At 43.9% G+C, this 16987-nt stretch overlaps 6 protein-coding genes and 1 long non-coding RNA gene across 10 annotated transcripts; 3 read left to right on the forward strand and 4 right to left on the reverse strand.

The window, feature by feature from the left end:
• Positions 1–614: 614 nt before the first annotated feature.
• Positions 615–6092, reverse strand: LOC6737830 (clavesin-1). The gene is made up of 4 exons (XM_016169675.3): positions 5880–6092; positions 1601–2058; positions 1246–1536; positions 615–1182 (listed from the first exon to the last, which is right to left on the reverse strand). Coding segments are annotated over exons 1-4 (1005 nt in total). The 5' UTR covers positions 5881–6092; the 3' UTR covers positions 615–927.
• A 1235-nt stretch (positions 6093–7327) lies between these two features.
• On the reverse strand, positions 7328–10245 carry LOC6737831 (1,5-anhydro-D-fructose reductase). 3 transcript variants are annotated; one of them, XM_016169674.3, is made up of 5 exons: positions 10065–10245; positions 9771–9938; positions 9527–9696; positions 9116–9458; positions 8704–9056 (listed from the first exon to the last, which is right to left on the reverse strand). In XM_016169674.3, exons 1-5 carry the CDS (start codon positions 10134–10136, stop codon positions 8877–8879), a joined length of 933 nt encoding a protein of 310 aa, XP_016031607.1. In that variant the 5' UTR covers positions 10137–10245; the 3' UTR covers positions 8704–8876. The 3 variants fall into 3 exon arrangements, with proteins under 3 accessions (XP_016031606.1, XP_016031607.1, XP_039149238.1); XM_016169673.3 differs by lacking the exons at positions 8704–9056; positions 9116–9458; positions 9527–9696; positions 9771–9938 and adding exons at positions 7328–7586; positions 7646–8161; positions 8212–8379 and having other exon boundaries at positions 10065–10223; XM_039293304.2 differs by lacking the exon at positions 10065–10245 and having other exon boundaries at positions 9527–9719; positions 9771–9848.
• On the forward strand, positions 7403–9097 carry LOC27208274. Its single transcript, XR_001600784.3, has 3 exons — positions 7403–7541; positions 8431–8660; positions 8923–9097. It is a non-coding gene; the product is annotated as an uncharacterized LOC27208274 (long non-coding RNA).
• Positions 10246–10426: 181 nt separating the features above from the next.
• LOC6737832 (kxDL motif-containing protein CG10681) lies at positions 10427–11567 on the forward strand. 2 transcript variants are annotated; one of them, XM_039293306.2, is made up of 3 exons: positions 10427–10641; positions 10698–10870; positions 10926–11567. In XM_039293306.2, exons 2-3 carry the CDS (start codon positions 10704–10706, stop codon positions 11395–11397), a joined length of 639 nt encoding a protein of 212 aa, XP_039149240.1. In that variant the 5' UTR covers positions 10427–10641; positions 10698–10703; the 3' UTR covers positions 11398–11567. The 2 variants fall into 2 exon arrangements, with proteins under 2 accessions (XP_039149240.1, XP_016031608.1); XM_016171372.3 differs by having other exon boundaries at positions 10428–10645.
• LOC6739640 (EARP-interacting protein homolog) lies at positions 11404–12846 on the reverse strand. Its single transcript, XM_002076499.4, has 2 exons — positions 12576–12846; positions 11404–12524 (listed from the first exon to the last, which is right to left on the reverse strand). The coding sequence occupies exons 1-2, from the start codon at positions 12744–12746 to the stop codon at positions 11544–11546; spliced, it is 1152 nt and encodes a 383-aa protein (XP_002076535.2). The 5' UTR covers positions 12747–12846; the 3' UTR covers positions 11404–11543.
• Positions 12847–13191: 345 nt separating this feature from the next.
• On the forward strand, positions 13192–14737 carry LOC6737834 (ubiquitin-conjugating enzyme E2 C). Its single transcript, XM_002084626.4, has 2 exons — positions 13192–13559; positions 13637–14737. The coding sequence occupies exons 1-2, from the start codon at positions 13456–13458 to the stop codon at positions 14064–14066; spliced, it is 534 nt and encodes a 177-aa protein (XP_002084662.1). The 5' UTR covers positions 13192–13455; the 3' UTR covers positions 14067–14737.
• Positions 14684–16808, reverse strand: LOC6737835 (histone-lysine N-methyltransferase PRDM16). Its single transcript, XM_002084627.4, has 2 exons — positions 16168–16808; positions 14684–15408 (listed from the first exon to the last, which is right to left on the reverse strand). Exons 1-2 carry the CDS (start codon positions 16636–16638, stop codon positions 14725–14727), a joined length of 1155 nt encoding a protein of 384 aa, XP_002084663.2. The 5' UTR covers positions 16639–16808; the 3' UTR covers positions 14684–14724.
• Between the last annotated feature and the right edge of the window lie 179 nt (positions 16809–16987).

The following is a 16987-nucleotide window of genomic DNA, read 5'->3' on the forward strand; positions in this document are numbered from 1 at the left end:
TGATTAATTTTGTATTAGAAAATAATTGCTAGAGGACGATATATTGACATAAAAATTTAGACTTTATGCCAAAAAAAACGAATTCTGGACCATAGTGCATTGTATAAATGTGTTTCACCATTTAACTTAGCCAATACACCAACCAATGCCCTAACGAATATTTCAAAATACACACCAAGCAAACATATTCCACAACCTAATCACAAATCTAAACTATAGGATTTTATACCAAGTATGTATCTTTGAAGTTAATAGAAGTGTACTGCCCAGTAGCGTCCTACATACGGAATAAGTAGTTCATAGTTGCGCCATAGGAACATTAATCTACTTACTGGCTTAGTAAATCTTAGGTACAGCCTAGGTACTTCACAGGTACCGCCTAGGTACAGCTCTTGAACTTCCGAAGTACGTTCTAGGAATTAGCCATAGATTTGTTGGGCGTATTATTTGAAACACAGCTTGGGATATTTTTTGGGATTTTTTTGGGATTCGAAATGGAGCGTATTCTCACTGGATATACATATGTGCCCACTCTTGGTGGACATTTAAAAATATACTATTAAATGTACTTAACTCGCAGCTTGAAAAGATAAACAGTAAAGTAAAGACAGGAATTCAAATTCACAAGAATAAGTATATACATATATTTAAATAGACATTCATTTAAGATAACGTAACGCATGGATGGAATATACAACTGTGGAAACTCAGCCACAGGCCCAGCAACTATGTGGTTCTGAGGATTGGAGGACCACGACCCACTGGAGGGAGTCACAGTTCCCGCGAGACCGTAGTTATACAACTTAGTGGTGATGCTTTTAAATAGGTACGAAGTGTGCATGCCCGCGCGTCTTGTCGATTGTCTCAATGGTATCCAGACCTATCCTAGCTTAGCCTACGGAATTGGGGATTGCACCACGGCGGGCCCTAGTCCACCTCCAGTTTCCTAAAACTGCCCACGACACCGGCATCGATGTCGCCGATATCATTCCCAGCGAAATTGGCCGCATCCTTGGTGACCTCGATCTGCATGTCGTCGAGTGCAAGGATTGCCGCCCGCCGTTGCTGCAACTTCTGTTTGAACTGGGCGATCATATCGGCAATGGGCACGGTGCCACCATATTCCTTGGGCAGGATGGCGGGATCGATCTTCGTCTTCAAAATGTCAACATTCTTGTGCACCTGAAGGGGAAAAAAGCCATACAGTCAGCACATGCAAGTGGATGACAATCGAAATGAACTCACAATGATTCGCTTCTTGAGCTTATCGCTCAGCATGGACACGCCCAGTTCGATGATGCGATTGGCGTAGTGCGGAATGTTGACGAAGTGCGTCTCCTTGTGCCGCATGGGCGTCGAGTTCTGGATGCACTTGACAATGCTGCGCAGGTCGGTCAGAGACCAGAGGCTAACGAAGCCCATGTTCATGCCACTCTCGTCGTTGATGTACACATAGCCAGCCACCTGGGAGTCTTCGTCGTCCAGCAGTGCCTCGCAGATCAGACTGTGCACTCGCGCCATTTGCACCGAAGTGAACTGGAATGGACATGGGATAGCTATTAAAAGTTGCTATGGATGTGAAAGCAAATGAGATCCTGACCTTGTACGGATCGAACTTGGCGGCCACGGAGAAGATGACCTGACGTCCGGTGGAGTCGCGCTGCGGCAGCGGCACCAGATAACCATTCTCGAAGATCTCATTGATGGCCGGATCGTTGATGTCCAGCTGCTTGAACCACTGCGGGAACAGCTGCCGGATGGTCAGGTAGCGCTCGAGCATTTCACAGGCGGATGGTACGGAGAACTTTTTGGTGCGCAGAAAGCGCAGCAGGAAGACGGTATCGGTGCGGCACTTGCGGATATGCGGATGCTTCTCGATCCACTCGCGGAACTGGGCCAGCGCCTGCCGCCGTATGTTCTCGTCCTCGTGCAGCTCCTCCTTGGCCACCAGCTTCATTGCCGGACTCAGGCCGCAGACATACGGATAGTCATAGTCGCCGCCGCTACTGGCAGCCGGTCCACTCAGCTTCGGTTGTTGCAGCACCTCGGTCTCAAGCACTGAAATCGGGCCAAAACATATCCATATAATGTCTTAGTTGCAAAATTCTATTGCACAAGTTGCAAGTGTTTGCCTACATTCAATACTATATTACACAATTTATGTGCTCAAAGTCAAGAAATCAAGTGAGCAGAACGCATAAAGTCACGGATTTCGGTGGTTTAAGTAAGCCATGTCCAATTAACACTTTCACTTTTCAGTTTAGGCCACAGCTGCCAAATTTTTACTCGATTTCCCTAAAAGTTTACGATCTACCTGCTGAATTTCCCTTTGATTACACTGCTCCAAATGAAATGGGTATTAAATTTGAGATACGTGTTTAAAAACAAAGATATTAATGTTATTTCAAAACTTGTAATTAAATAGATGAACCTTAAGTTTAAATTATTTTACAACAAGTTATTAAAAAGATATCTATTTCAAGATTGTTACTTAAAGAAAAGATCCCAAATATATATTTATTAATAATATTCAATTCTATGTTTTGAACTCAACTATTAAGCTAACTATTTGCCATAATTGCCTTTTTAAAATAATTTACTAAACGGAACTTTGTTAAAAAACTAAGGCTTACTTACTTCCCTGTTATTTATTATAGATAATTACAATTATTATAAGTAAGTATAACTCAGCTGAACATTACAAAGTAAAATTAAGTTATTTCCCTGATTTTAATTACCGACTTAAACTTGAACTCACTGAACGAAAATGCATTTAAATGAAAGTAATATGAAGTCATAGTTATCTAAAATTGGAACCGCTTAAATGCATTATCAATTAATCGAACTGCATTTTTTGGCTGTCCGTGAGCGAAATAATGGGCTAAAATGGCCAAGTGGCTAAGTGACCGCTGCCAGTTAGCCAGCTAGCCAGCTAGCCAGTTAGCCAGATTTCTTCACGGCTGACACCACCGCCACTAATTGGCCGGTTGCCCTTGGTCGTTGGCGATTGTGCAATCCGAAATGTTAAAATTCATCGAACTCTCAAGGGTCAGCGCAGTTTACTGGACCACCACCTCCGCCATGTCACTCGAGCATACAAACATACATATGTATATCTATGCATACCAATTAATCCCACTTGACTCTTGGCTGCACAATGTCAGGCGAATGGACTGGGGAACTGGAACTGGATATGGCGATGGCGACCAGGGTGCAATGCCTTGCGTGGGTTACTTCGCCAGTTGGAAGCAGCTGCCCACAGCCGATTGCCGCGATCGATTGGCTAATCCCAATCCCGGCCAGAGATGCTGGCATTTCCGCGTATTTTTTTCTTACACAGGTCCATTGACCGTGACCCAAAATCCGCCGGCTAACTGACTGAGTGAGTGACTGTTTTGCATACGAATCGAATGTGTTTGGTGGCTCATTTCGTAGCCCATTTAAATTTCTAGTCGTTAAAAATCCCAGACGAAGGTCGAGAGAAAGATGCGCAAGGCTGCGGAGCAACCGCCCAGTAATTGCGGATCGGATGACAGCTGGCTGGCCGGATTGGATGGTCCAACTATTTTTTGGTCAACAAACTGTTTATGACCAGTTTGTTCACTTTCATGGCCTTCACACAGTTTCCAACGCAATCGATCCGCTGCGATGTCCATCGCTGATGTAAAATAAATTGAACGTATGGAATTGCCCTGCTTTGAATACGTTCAATATGGGAATGGGTATGGGTATGGGTATGGGTATGGGTATGGCTATGGGTATTGTTTATATGGTATGAAAGTTTCGGGCTTTGGTAACTCGATCATTTATGGGCCATGCGATGCCATGACGTGCTGAAGATGTCCGCCGTCCACTCGTCCACTCATCCACTTGGGGAGCAGTGAAACATGCGATTTGTAATTTCGTTATCGTTTCTGTTGCGTCCGTTTTCCGCTCCGCCAATTAGCCCGCTGGTTACATCATATCATATCGCAGCATAAAAGCTGGCAAACCGAAGTACCAACGAAGTCTTACCATGTCGCCAACTTTTGGTAAGAGTAAAGAGTGCAGGCGGCGGCGAGAAATGCTCAAAACTGGTTTTCCCATCCCACCACTCGAAGCGATCCACTCCCATTACACGGCGAGAAATGACTGGCATCCCACATCCGGTCCATTGAGATCTTCAGCAATTGAAAGCTGCATTCACTCAAATAACTCAGAATATCATCGATAAGATTTTGATACTATTCCTACATGATGATCTAGTTAGGATCCCTAAAATATTATAAATAAAATCTACTAACTTATACCTTACTTTAAAGATCTTATTATTATTAAAACCTTATAATCTCAGGTAAATCCCACTTTGAAATACATTTTGTTTGGCACAACAGCTAACAATTAATCATCGAATGACTTGTATTTCTCATTCATTCCTCATTATCCACGAATATGATTAGTTTAGATTCAAGAGCAAGGCTTTTTCGCGCAAGTAACCCCCTAATTTCTCGCCGTGCACTTGCCCAATCCCACCCCATGACCGTGCACATTGGCAATATTGGTTTGCTTTTGACTCAATTTCGAATTTCGAATGGGCAAACAGTTGAGTTTACGATTTGGCGGCGATTTGCATCTGCCTTTCCGGATTATCATGCAGATTGCATTTTGCCACAATTACGACAATAGTTCGCTAATGTTCCCCGGATGAGTAGCGCTTTATATTCATGTGTGTCAGAATCTAATGGCACTGATTACAGGGCGGAATTCATTAGCCAGGCTAGCCACGTTCGCCACCCAAGGCTTTTGTGGCCCATTCCGTTTCGTCGTTGGTCAAGGCAGCGCCTTTAAAACTCCATTCCGCTGCACTTGTAACTGACTAAAAACTCATAAGCTGGAAAACTGGCCATCCACTAGACATATGGCACCCAGAATTACCGACGAGGTCGTGGCTGTTGGTCAAAGGAAACCGTCACGTCGATGGCTTTGTCCCTGGCAATTGCACAATAGCCACTTGCCATGAATATTTATATGCGAACCGCACAAATTGCATTGCATTGAGTACGTTTTCCAACCAAACAACATAGCCGACCAACTTGGCTTTTACGGTATTGGCCAACATCGGCTGTCGGCCGAGAAGACCTTGTGCGCCCGGGCCCCTCTTGTGGCGGGCAATTAAGCCAGCGAACAGAATTACAAAACTCTCGAAGAGCTGCTAACTATTGGCCGTTAAATAATTGACTTGAGCGAAGCACTTGCAGTGGGTCAATAAAGCACAATTAAAAGGCTCTTAACTAAAAACCATACGATTTTCGTTTGGCTACACCCACGCACCTAGTTTAGAGCAATCAACTAAGGTGTGCAAGTGCTACACTGGGAGAAATTCAAGGAGCTAGCAAAGTATGTCAAAAATATCTTTAACTTTATACATTAAAATAGTTTGAATTTAACTAGTTTGGCTTAAATAACATTTTAATCTCTTGCTAAGAAATTAGCTGTTCTTAATTATACCTATTAGTCCAATCTATCTATAAGATACAAAAACATCTGTGAGCCAATCTAATTTTGTATATTTAGCAAATATAAACCTAGCTAAACATGGCACACTATCACTGAAAGAATCTATCTTTTCTTGCTCAAAAATTACAAATGTATCTTTTTTTGGGAACCTGATTTAGTTAGCTCTTTAGTGTGGCTGGTTTATCCCCGGCAAACAGTAGCAATCTGCGAATGTATCTGAGCATGCGCAGCAGCTGCAGCCAGCTGTACTTGGGTGAAAGCGAAAGTTTTTCCCCGCCACCTCGCTTTTCTCGGGCCTTTACGTAATGCACGGATTCGATCCTTTTTGGTTTCGCAACCAAAGAGATGGTATATGGGGGGTTGTAATTCTCAGCTCAACTCACTTTTGGTCTTACGCACTGGCACTGCGTGGATTTCACAAGTTGTTAAACTTATATAACAATATTTGGACGCGTCGCAGGGGAGGGATGTGGCTGAATTCCGGGGCTCTAATTGATCGCCGGAATATATGTATATATATATCCGTGTGTGAGTTCCGCAACTGAACTGGCGACGATGTGAACGTGGGCACGCTTGGAGCGAAACTGCCAATTTTTTGACTGAAAATTTATTTAAACCTCGCGCTCTCGGCCGCATTTCACTCACTCAACCGCTTGAGTGGAATTTTGTTTGGAGTGGAGCGGCTTAGCGTCTCAGTGGAGCACTAAGTGAGCATCCGATCCCAGCTAGGAGATACCCATCTCCAGCATGGAAAGTGGTTTTGGTTGGTTATGTTATTCTTGGCCTGGGTCAAGGTGGCGCATGCCACAGATTCTCCTCTAATTGACTCGTGGAGCAGCTGGCAGCCAAATCCCGTGGATTCAATTCACTCCTCCATACGCAATTTTGGGGCAGCTCAAAGGCTAGACGACCCCAATTTCATTCAGCCCGTGCTCATCTTAGTTGGCTCTGACGTCACCCGCCAGGCCGAGGTGCTATTTACAAAGGTCTACGGCGGCGATTAACCCAAAATGTACTCAGCAATCCAAAGATAATTAGCCATTCGGGCGTAATAGGTACATCAACTAATAGCCATAATACTTTCATGCTTCATTTCTGCGGTTGGCGCAACTAATAGCTTCCGCATGATATTTTTTGGCCATACATCAGAATAGAAGATCCATTGATAAGAGAATGTTGGCAAACACAAAATTCGTCCTTAAAAATGATGTCGTAATGAAAGGATTATAACTAGTTTAAGCTAACAGCTGGCAGATCAGCAAAAGTTCTTCTAAAAGAACGTTTTTTAAATCACATATCATATGCTTTTTTACATCTCATTTACTCACTACACTTTTTTCTATTTTCTATATTTAAAGTTACTGTAGAAAAGCTTGAAACACCTTCTAAAAATATCACTAGTTCGAGTTAGGTAAATATATATACAATATATGTAATCATTAATCAATGTCTAAGCTGAACAACTATTGAAATGATTGAAATAATGCAGGTATACAGTTTTTTCCAGATGTAACTTAAATTTGAATCTCTATTGCTGATCTCCAAGTTTGAGCACTTCGCATTACCATTGGTCGTAAAAGCTTAATACTTAATATTTCGGTCTTATTCAAACATTTTCACCTTTCAGCTGGGATGTCAAACGTGCCGTGCCAAAGATCGATGCTTCCATTTGCTCCCCATTTCTGGGAATAAGTTCCACGGTGGTGTGCGGATCGGATCGTTGGCAACTGGACGGATTTAATGGAGCATCAAGGCACAATGACCTTTGTTGTGGATAAGCTTGGAATAAGTATGCAAATACATTCGTGCATTCAATTTGTTGTCATAGAGATTGATGTGTAACAAATTTATTAAATTATATTCGTAATACAGCAACAAGGCGATCTTCTCGCTTAAAACTCAATTGAAAAGGGGTAGTACTTGTGGTTGAGGCCCTTGATCAAATTTAATGGCACCACCCGTTCGCCAGTGTGATAACCATCGAGAACGGCCATTTCCTCGGCTGTCAGCTCAAAATCGAAGATATCGAAGTTCTCAGAAATTCGGTTAGTATTCGATGACTTCGGAATGGGAATAACACCCAGAGAAACCTGCGAAAAAAGAGGTTAATTAGATGCTATCGCTGAGGTCAGATTGATGCCTCAATTACCAGATAACGCAGCGCAATCTGCGGTCCAGTCTTGCCATACTTTTTGGCAATAACAGCCACCTCCGGCGAATAGATAAAGTCCGGCTTCTGGATATCCGGCTTGGGCTTTCCCAAAGGTGTGTAGCCCGTTAAGGTGACGTCGTTCTTCTTGCAGAAGGCTGTCAAAGCCTTCTGGTTGAGCGCAGGCGAGCACTCCACCTGGTTAGTGACGGGTTTGATCTCGCAGTTGGCCAAAACTCGTGCCAGCTGCTCGCTGTTGAAGTTGGAAACTCCGATGCTGCGCACCAGGCCCAGTTTCACCAGCTTTTCCATGGCCTTGTACGTATCCAGATAGTCCACATCGCTCAGTTGGAGCACATCGTCCTCATTCTTGGGCATCAGGGTGTTGTCATCAACATATATGTAGCCCACTGGCATGTGCATCAGATACAGATCGATGTAGTCCAAGCCAAAATTACTCAACTGCTTGCGGCAAATGCCCTCAACGCGCTCAGGATCATGGAAAATGTTCCAAAGCTGCGCAAAATTATAATCTTATTGATAGATCCGGAATATATTGCACTTACCTTAGTGACCAGGAATATATCCTCTCGCTTGACCACTCCCTCTGCGATCTTGTCCCGAATCGCCTTGCCCACTTCGGCCTCGTTTTGGTAGAAATAGGCAGTATCTATGTGACGATAGCCCACATCAATCGCATGCTTCACAGCGGCCTCGCCTTCGTTGTCCTTCGACTGCAAATAGAGAGTATTAAATTCACCATTAACCTTTCTCCTTTCCGACAGAATCAAATATGTGCTTTATAATGCGACTCTTGAGATCAGTATATTGTTATTTTCGACCACAGCAACACGTTCGTTTTGGACAGGAAACTGTGAGCATTTCGGAGAGCCGCGAAATGACAAATCAAAACCACATCCGAAATTATACGATTGATCAACGTCGCAAGGCACACGAAAGATTCGAGAAACTTTGATAAAGAGATTTGGAGGAGTGCAAATAATTATTTTCCCAGGTGAGCACTTAAAATGCTAATTTACCTTTCATAAGATCATATCTAGCACAAAATGTAGTATATTTATATATGATAACGTTTGATATGAAGACATTTTATAACATTGTAATATTGTACTAAAAAAATAACGCAAAAACGTAAAACCTAAACTATCTAACGAGATTCTATCTTATACATATAGTTACACTTTTCAATCCAAACACTAAATATCTTCTGTTAGTAAGGATAGTACTGATGATTCTTTGCTTTTTCAAATTTCCAGATTCTCCGCCCTGTATTAAAGGTCTTCAATTGGAGCAACTCCTCCGGCGTCAGGTGAAAATCAAATATATCCAGATTCTCGACGAGATGCGCTTGCTGGGCAGCTTTTGGAATAGGTACCGTGCCAATATCGATCTGTGGATTTTTAGCCAATAAATATCTTCATCACTTTACAATTCTAAAGTCGTTTATACCAAGTATCTTAGGATGATTTGAGCTGGTGTCTTGCCGTATTTCGCTGCCAATGCCAGTAGCTTGGAATCCGTGTAGTAATCGGGCAACGGATTGCAGGCTTTGGGACGCCCCAGTGGCGAATAGGCAACCACGGTGATATTGTGGAATTTACAGAGCTCAATTAAGGGGATTTGCACCAATTCCGGATGACACTCGATTTGAAGGCTTGCAGGCTTGATTTGGCAGTTTTCCAGTAATCTCTTCAGCTGATTGGCATTGAAGTTGGACAATCCCAAGCTGCGCACCAACCCCAAATGCACCAGTTGCTCCATACTTCTGTAGGTGTCCACATAGTCCACATCGCTATGAGTTCCAAAGATCAGTTTCTTTAAGCTTCTCGAAGCTAACATTTAGTTGTATCCCAAACTCACTTGGTTCTCAGCTGGTCATTCTCGTGGGGCATCAGATCTTCATCAGAGATGTAGTCCACGCCCACGGGCGAATGCATCAGATATAGATCTATATAGTCCACGCCCAGTAGCTTTAATTGCATGTCACATGCGTATTTCACCATCTTGGGTTCGTGGTAAATGTCCCACAGCTAATTGGATATTGATTTTCGATCTGTATACATGGGCTGGTAACTATATATACACCATCTACACTATATCCTACCTTTGTGACCAGAAACACCTGTTCGCGTTTCAGTTTCTGGTCGCCAATAAGTTTAGCTAAAACCTTGCCTATAATGCCTTCATTCCTGTACAGATATGCGGTGTCTATGTGCCGATAGCCCATTTCGAGGGCGTGGCACACGGCAGCCTCACATCGAGATTTCTTTAGCTACAGATAACATAATTTACTTTCAATTTCACAATTGCGCTTTATTGGAATCGAAAGGTAGAATGTTCCATGAACAATATCTGCCTGCTGATTGATAAGCATCGCCGATGATATGGATAAACTTACGTTGTAGGTTCCGAGGCCCAGAATTGGCATCTCGTAGCCATTGTTTAGCTTAACAGTCGGAGCGAGCTTCATTTTGCACGTTTAAATCAAGAATAAATTAGAAAATTTAATCTCTTGATATAAAAGCCGGTGAGCATAGTGTGACCAAAACGGATTTCCATGAAGATACCCAATGCCATTGGGTTTAAGCTTTATTATATAAAAAATTTTAAGTGTTTAAGTTTTTAAGTGCTAATAAAAATTGAATATATCCCAAATATTAACACATTTTTCACAATAAAAATCAAAATCACAAAAAAAAATCAATTTTATTTCACAAAGTTGAATGCTTAAACATATTATGGCAATGCTTTTGCATTTTGGCTTTTTGCAGCACTGGTTTATAACTAGTACTTCAACAGCTGTTACGAAAATATCTTTTATTTTTTTTATGGAAATCTAAACAAAAGAACTTTTAAAATAGCTACAAACATGAGATCTATTTGAAAACATAAATACAAATAAAGGAAAACGAAAACTGCCAGCAAACGCACCCAAAGCAGAGTTCAAGTTGTCTCGAAGAAACAGACCTTGAAAAACAAGTAAACAAATCAATTATTGTTTTTGCTCTTAATGTAAACAAATTAATTCTAGGCTACAATGAGCCACTTAGGCCTTGCGGATGTGCAGCAGTCCGAGGATGCCACTCCTGACCTGGAATCCTTCACTGGCTTCGGCAACTCCGCCGCCGAGGCCTTCATTCAAAGTCTCGCAGGAATGGTGAATCAGGGCGATGTGGAGACCATGATACGGGCTCAAAAGCAAATGTAAGCCATCTAATTAACTAGTGATTATAATAAACATCCAAAATACATCCCACAGGCTACAACGCTTTGAGAAAACCAACGAGATGCTGCTCAACTGCAATGCCTTATCGCAGAGTCGTCTGAAAAGTGCCAGCGAGGATTTCAAAAGGCACGTGAAATGCCTGAGCGAAATGAAGAAGGATCTGGATTACATATTCCGTAAGATACGCGTCATCAAGCAGAAGCTACAGTCGCAGTTCCCCGCCATTTACGCCGAAGTTCAGCCGCAGCGTAGCAGTTTGGCGGAGGAAGCCGAGGATGATACGGAAGCCCAGGCGAAAAAGACTGCAGATACACCTGCTCCAGCTGCCGCAAAACCTGTATTATCCACCAAGAAGAGTACCGCCACCATTGAGTACGTGCAGATGGAGGAGGCAGTGGACAATGGCACTGTGGAGATCGAAAACGAGCTGATCAAGCGAGTTTGTTCCGTGGAAACTGCCAATCCCAATGATTCCTCCGACTGCACATCCGAGGATACAGGTTGAGCCTAATTAGCTTTAGTCCTTCGATATATTTATCTTCATATAATAACTTATTGGTTTAATATTTGTATAACCTGATACATACAAGGACACAATCCGTTTAGTTAGATTTAAATGAAATATGCGTAATAATTTAAGAAACTAATGGCTTAAAATATAATCTGGTACTTGTACTGCTTGGGCACCTTTGAGATTATGACGCGGCCATCGTAGCTGAGCGACGCAAAGATCCACGGATCCACATTGCTCCACTCCGCGCAGTAAACGGAGTCCTCGTGCTGATCGAAGGTCTGCAGCAGACCATCTGGCAAGAGTTTGTGCCTCTCCTCGGCATCGGCACCACTGAAGTTGGACTCATCTAGTCCAGCCTGAACCTGCGTCTCTGAACTCACAGATCCCGCGCACGTGAGCAGCACCTTGCAGTCACTGGAGCTGGAGAGGAGCAGTTGGTCATGGAATGTGTTAAAACGCACGCACCAAACCCAATGCGAATGATCGGAGCGCTCGAAAACGGGAGCCTTGGGCATCCGGCAATCCCAGATCCTCAAGTAGCCATCGTCACCGCCGGTGACCAAGTGGCACTGCTTGTTGGGATTGCAGTCCAGGTCACGGACCATTTGTCCATGCGCATCGTTGATGCTCCAGGCGCAATGCTGTGTATCCCGCACATCGTAGGCACTCAGATGGCCATCCTGAAGGGTGAGAAACTGGTGGCCCTGATGATGATGCGACCACTTGCCGCCGGTGAAATGCTGTGTGTGCTTTGCAGATCCACTGGATGATCCACTGGCCGGCACCTCGGCCACCACGCGAGTGGAGGACTCGGCCCGCTGCATCACAGCCACCTTGTTGTCCACCACACAGGCGAGTGTGTCCTGGTTGGGATGGAATTCGATGGTCTTCACACGTTCGCCCAGTGCTTCAGTATCCAGGACCTCAACCTGCTCCCACGGCAGGTACTCAGACTTCAGCTGCTCCGGATCGGGATTGAGATCCTCGGGCAGCGTAAACAGAGCCGCTTTGGTCAGCACTTGTGCTCCCTTTTGCACATTGTAGACGGAGGCCAGCAGGCGAGGATTACGCGGACAACTATTCAGTTTCCACACTTCACCCAGGGCATGCTCAAAGACCTGTTCAAAGATGTATATGTAGCTCATCCTTTGGTCATCCCAGATGTTTACCTTTGATTGCACGGATCCTTGCTCCTCCTCGTACTGGATTAAGTGCACCTGGTTGGTGGGCTTCAAGGAGTTGGTGGCTATGAAGAAGCACACATCGTTGCTCTCTCCGTACTGAGGTGTTAAAGCCCGCGCCTGCAGTTCGAGCCCGTAGATCAAGCTATTTTCATCCATTTTCTATGATTTACTCAATGTTTTGATTTTGCTGGAAGTCTAGGTACGCAACTTACGTACACAAAACGGCGTACCTAATAGTGTTGGTTAGCATTCATCACAAAATGGCAGCCCTCGATCATAATTACAAAATAAAAAAATTTTAATAAATAAAATCAAAAGATTTACATATCTAAAGGGGTGTAAATATATGGGATTTTATATATTAAGCTTAAAATAATAAATAAATAATATTGATATTTGTAAGAAATGGATATACTTTTGTTTCATTAATTGAAACGTTTATTCACTCAATGTAATAATTATATGTACTTGTAACCTGCCTTAATAATAGCATTAAGCTTAATACGTTTATAAACTTAAATTATTTTTGAAACATTTGTCCGTTATCTCTCGGCCAGTGTGACCGTTCGACCAAGCCAAGCGAGCGTATCGACTCCCCCCAAAAATTATGAAATACAACCCTGTGCCCAAACACAGTTTCTTCTCGTTCTCCTTCCATTTTGTTTTCACACAAAAGTGAAAAAAATATCTGAAAAAGCAACAGACGCGTATTCCGACCGATCAAACAAAATTTCCACTATACAGTACATATAATCACAATCGAGAATCGAAAACCCGACCGCCACGACGCGCGCTACATTACACGCACTTATTGAAAGCCAAACAGCGGATAGCACTAGCATCCCACATACATAGATATATAGTCATGGCGCAGAATATCAGCCCAGAGCAAAGTGGAGCAGGCGGCGGCGGCACCAAGCACAGCGATGACTCCATGCCCGTGAAAGACAATCACGCCGTGAGCAAAAGGTAAGTAACACATGGTGCAGCCCAGATAATCCGCCAATATACACACACACACACTCACACTCACCACTCGCCCACAGACTGCACAAGGAACTGATGAACCTAATGATGGCCAACGAGAGGGACATCTCGGCGTTTCCGGACGGCGAGAACATCTTCAAGTGGGTGGGCACCATAGCGGGTCCACGGAACACGGTGTATTCGGGGCAAACGTATCGTTTGTCACTGGACTTTCCCAATTCGTATCCGTATGCAGCGCCCGTGGTGAAGTTCCTGACGTCCTGCTTCCATCCCAATGTTGATCTGCAGGGCGCCATCTGTTTGGACATACTGAAGGACAAATGGTCGGCCCTGTACGATGTGCGCACCATTCTGCTGTCCATACAATCCCTGCTGGGCGAACCGAACAACGAGAGTCCACTGAATGCGCAGGCCGCGATGATGTGGAACGACCAAAAGGAGTACAAAAAATATCTAGACGCCTTCTACGAGAAACACAAGGACACCTAGAGTTTGGCAATACGTTGTCCTATATCCTATGCTCATATTGCGGCGTATTTATTTACATATAGTGCAAGCAACTCCACTCATCCGAAGAACCTACTGCCAACCAGCAACCAATCATCAATCACCACCGTAACACCGAACCATCAGTTAACTGGATCACCAGATCAATTTCAACAATGTTCAATGCTGATAGTTCATTTGGCAGAAGACCCCGTGCGTTTCTTATGTAATTGTCGATCGATTGACGGATAATCTGGTTTTTATTCTCATCTCTTTCCTCCTCCCTACAAATTAATGATAAATGAATGTATTGGTAATGTAATTTTAAAACTGTCATCCGTTCTTTAAGCTTAAGGATAAATTTTAGTTAATTGTTTTATATACGCATGATTACTTTTTTGAGAACTACTGCGAGTGCGCCATCGCCATCGCCATTTTTTTGTACTGATGATTTTTAAGCGACTATGCTGCTGCGCCGGCCATTATGTGAATGTTAGCTAATTTTAGGGCAGCCTCATCGATTCGTCGTCAACCATTCGTCTTAGTATCTCCAATTATGCGGCATTCTCCCACAAAAACTGGCGTAACAAAATTCCAAGTAATTCGAATCATTGTAACAGTTGTGTTAGCTTGATGTTATTGAAACCACAAATAAAACGAATTATTGAACTACATCCATCGCTTTGTGTTGCCTCCCGTGAGCGTTGAGCTCCACGCTGTTCCGGAATATGCGTCCGCATTTTCTGCATCTGAGTAGCAGATTCTTGTTGCCATGCTTGCGCTGCAGATGATCCACCATGTTCTCCTTGGTGTAGAACCTGCGATCACAGCACTCGCAGCAGTATCTCCGATCCTCAACGCCACCATGGACCAACTTGTGGCGCGTTAGATGTGCCTTTCGCGCAAAGCACTTGCCGCACTCCTCACAAATGTGCCGGGCATCCGGGCACTCTGCCTCCTGATTCCTTTCGTGCGCCCTTCTCATATGATATTTGAGACTTCGGTCCGCTGTGTACACCTTGTTGCAGCTCGGGCAGGCATAGATGATCCGCGCAACGGCGGCATTGTTATGCATCTGCCGCAGGTGCGACTCCAGCAGATTGGCCCGGGCATAGCTCTTCGCACAATGGACGCAGGTATACGGTCGCAGACCCTCATGCTGCTGCATGTGGGCCTCCAGCAGCGATGGTTTGTAGAAGCCACGATGGCATATGCGACACTCGAGGGTGTGTCGCACTCCTCGTCGCTTCCTGGCACCCAGCAACTTGCTAGAGCCCGCAATGGATAGCTTCTCCTGGCCCAGATCCTGTTTGGCTGACTCGTCCTCTATTACGTACACTTCCTCCTGGAAAAGGGAGGGTATATATATATTATATGTTATTAACATAGAAAACTGAATGGTGGTGGTTTTTTTGGTGGGAATTCTATACATATCTATTATAGAGGAATTTTTTATGTATTTATTTTTTAGATGATGGGGTAAAAAGGGTCTAATCATATAAAAAGAAACTTATTTTTGGTTTATTAAGTAATTTATAGTAAGGGTAGGTATTAAATTATGTTTACTCATCAATTTGAAGTGGAAATTTTCCCTTAATTTGCTATGAAGATTATCTTATCGCTTGACTTAGATGATAAAATTAAAGTAATACTACTTTTAGAACCGAACTTTGGGGTTCACTGATCTGTTAAGTTTAGTTTTTTATTGCTTTAAAGATTAAATAATATCTAAAATAAGTGAAAGTTAAGAAACACATTTATCTATTCTAGATAAAACTGGCCTATAAAATTAACTTTCTAGTTTTGGAGCAGCCATAAATTGAGGTGTGTTGCTATCTTCCCAATCTTATTAGTGGAAAATTTAAAAATACCCAATTGATTGGACGTGCCTCCTTTTCGAGTGCTATCACCACCAAACACTCCCCGCCACAAACAAAAATAGTTCCACACAAACAAACGCTGTCCAAATGTTTTTGTTTATGGCGGGGAATGGGGAGCAGTGTTGTCTTTGCTGCTGCTAGGCAACACACCTCGAGCGGAGCACCCAAAGTGATTCTAGATAAGATTAGGGCCGGAGGCACACTTGTGCCCAGATAAAACTCACAATCTCCTGCGTCGCTACGATGCAGGGTGCGTCCGACTGGGCTTCCGGATTTGTGGACTCGTTGCTCTCCGAGGGGGTGTCCAAGTCGGGCCAAGTGTGGTCCTCCAGCTTGAGGCAGCCGATGTCGATGTCCTGCAGCAGCTTCTCAAAATTGCGCAAGGACTCTGCGCACATGCGTTGAAAGTCGTGGAACTTTTGCACCAACTGATAGCAGCACTCGCAGATGCTTTTCAGCACCAAGTGGGGTGGCAAATCCTTAACCGCATCCTCTCCGGTGCAGCCGTAGTACTTGCTGGCCAGATCCTGCTCGCTGTCCAGATTGTGGCACGCATCCTGCGGACCCAGCAGCACAAGACAAGCGCGGCATATCATCGTCTTGGCACCATCGCATCCATCCATGCCGGAGGTGGTGGTGGTGGTGGAATCGGCGACCATGCGACCCGCGCACAGACTCAGCTGGGTATCAAACATCGTTGCTGGCGTCGTCGGGCGTTTCAACGGGCCACTCAAACGGCTTGGAGCCAATTGAAATCAATTATCACAATTTGCGACGGCGGCAGTGCAGCAGTCCGGCGTCCAGCGGCTAAGCCAACGATGGCAGTAATGCCAGCGGAGAGCACGATTCCATTTCCGGGGGCTTTCGAATTGCGGGACATTGAAAGCTGCTGGCGAAAAGCTGCGTGGGATCAGCCCCAAAAGCTTGGCGGCAACTCCATGCCCCCAACTATTCAATTCAAAAAGCTGTCCTTCGTAGTAAAATTGATTTGAAATATTATACGAATTCTTTAATTAATTAAACGATTTTCCCTTTAATATGCTT

This window comes from Drosophila simulans, chromosome 3L, assembly GCF_016746395.2.
Source record: "Drosophila simulans strain w501 chromosome 3L, Prin_Dsim_3.1, whole genome shotgun sequence".
NCBI lineage: Eukaryota > Metazoa > Arthropoda > Insecta > Diptera > Drosophilidae > Drosophila > Drosophila simulans.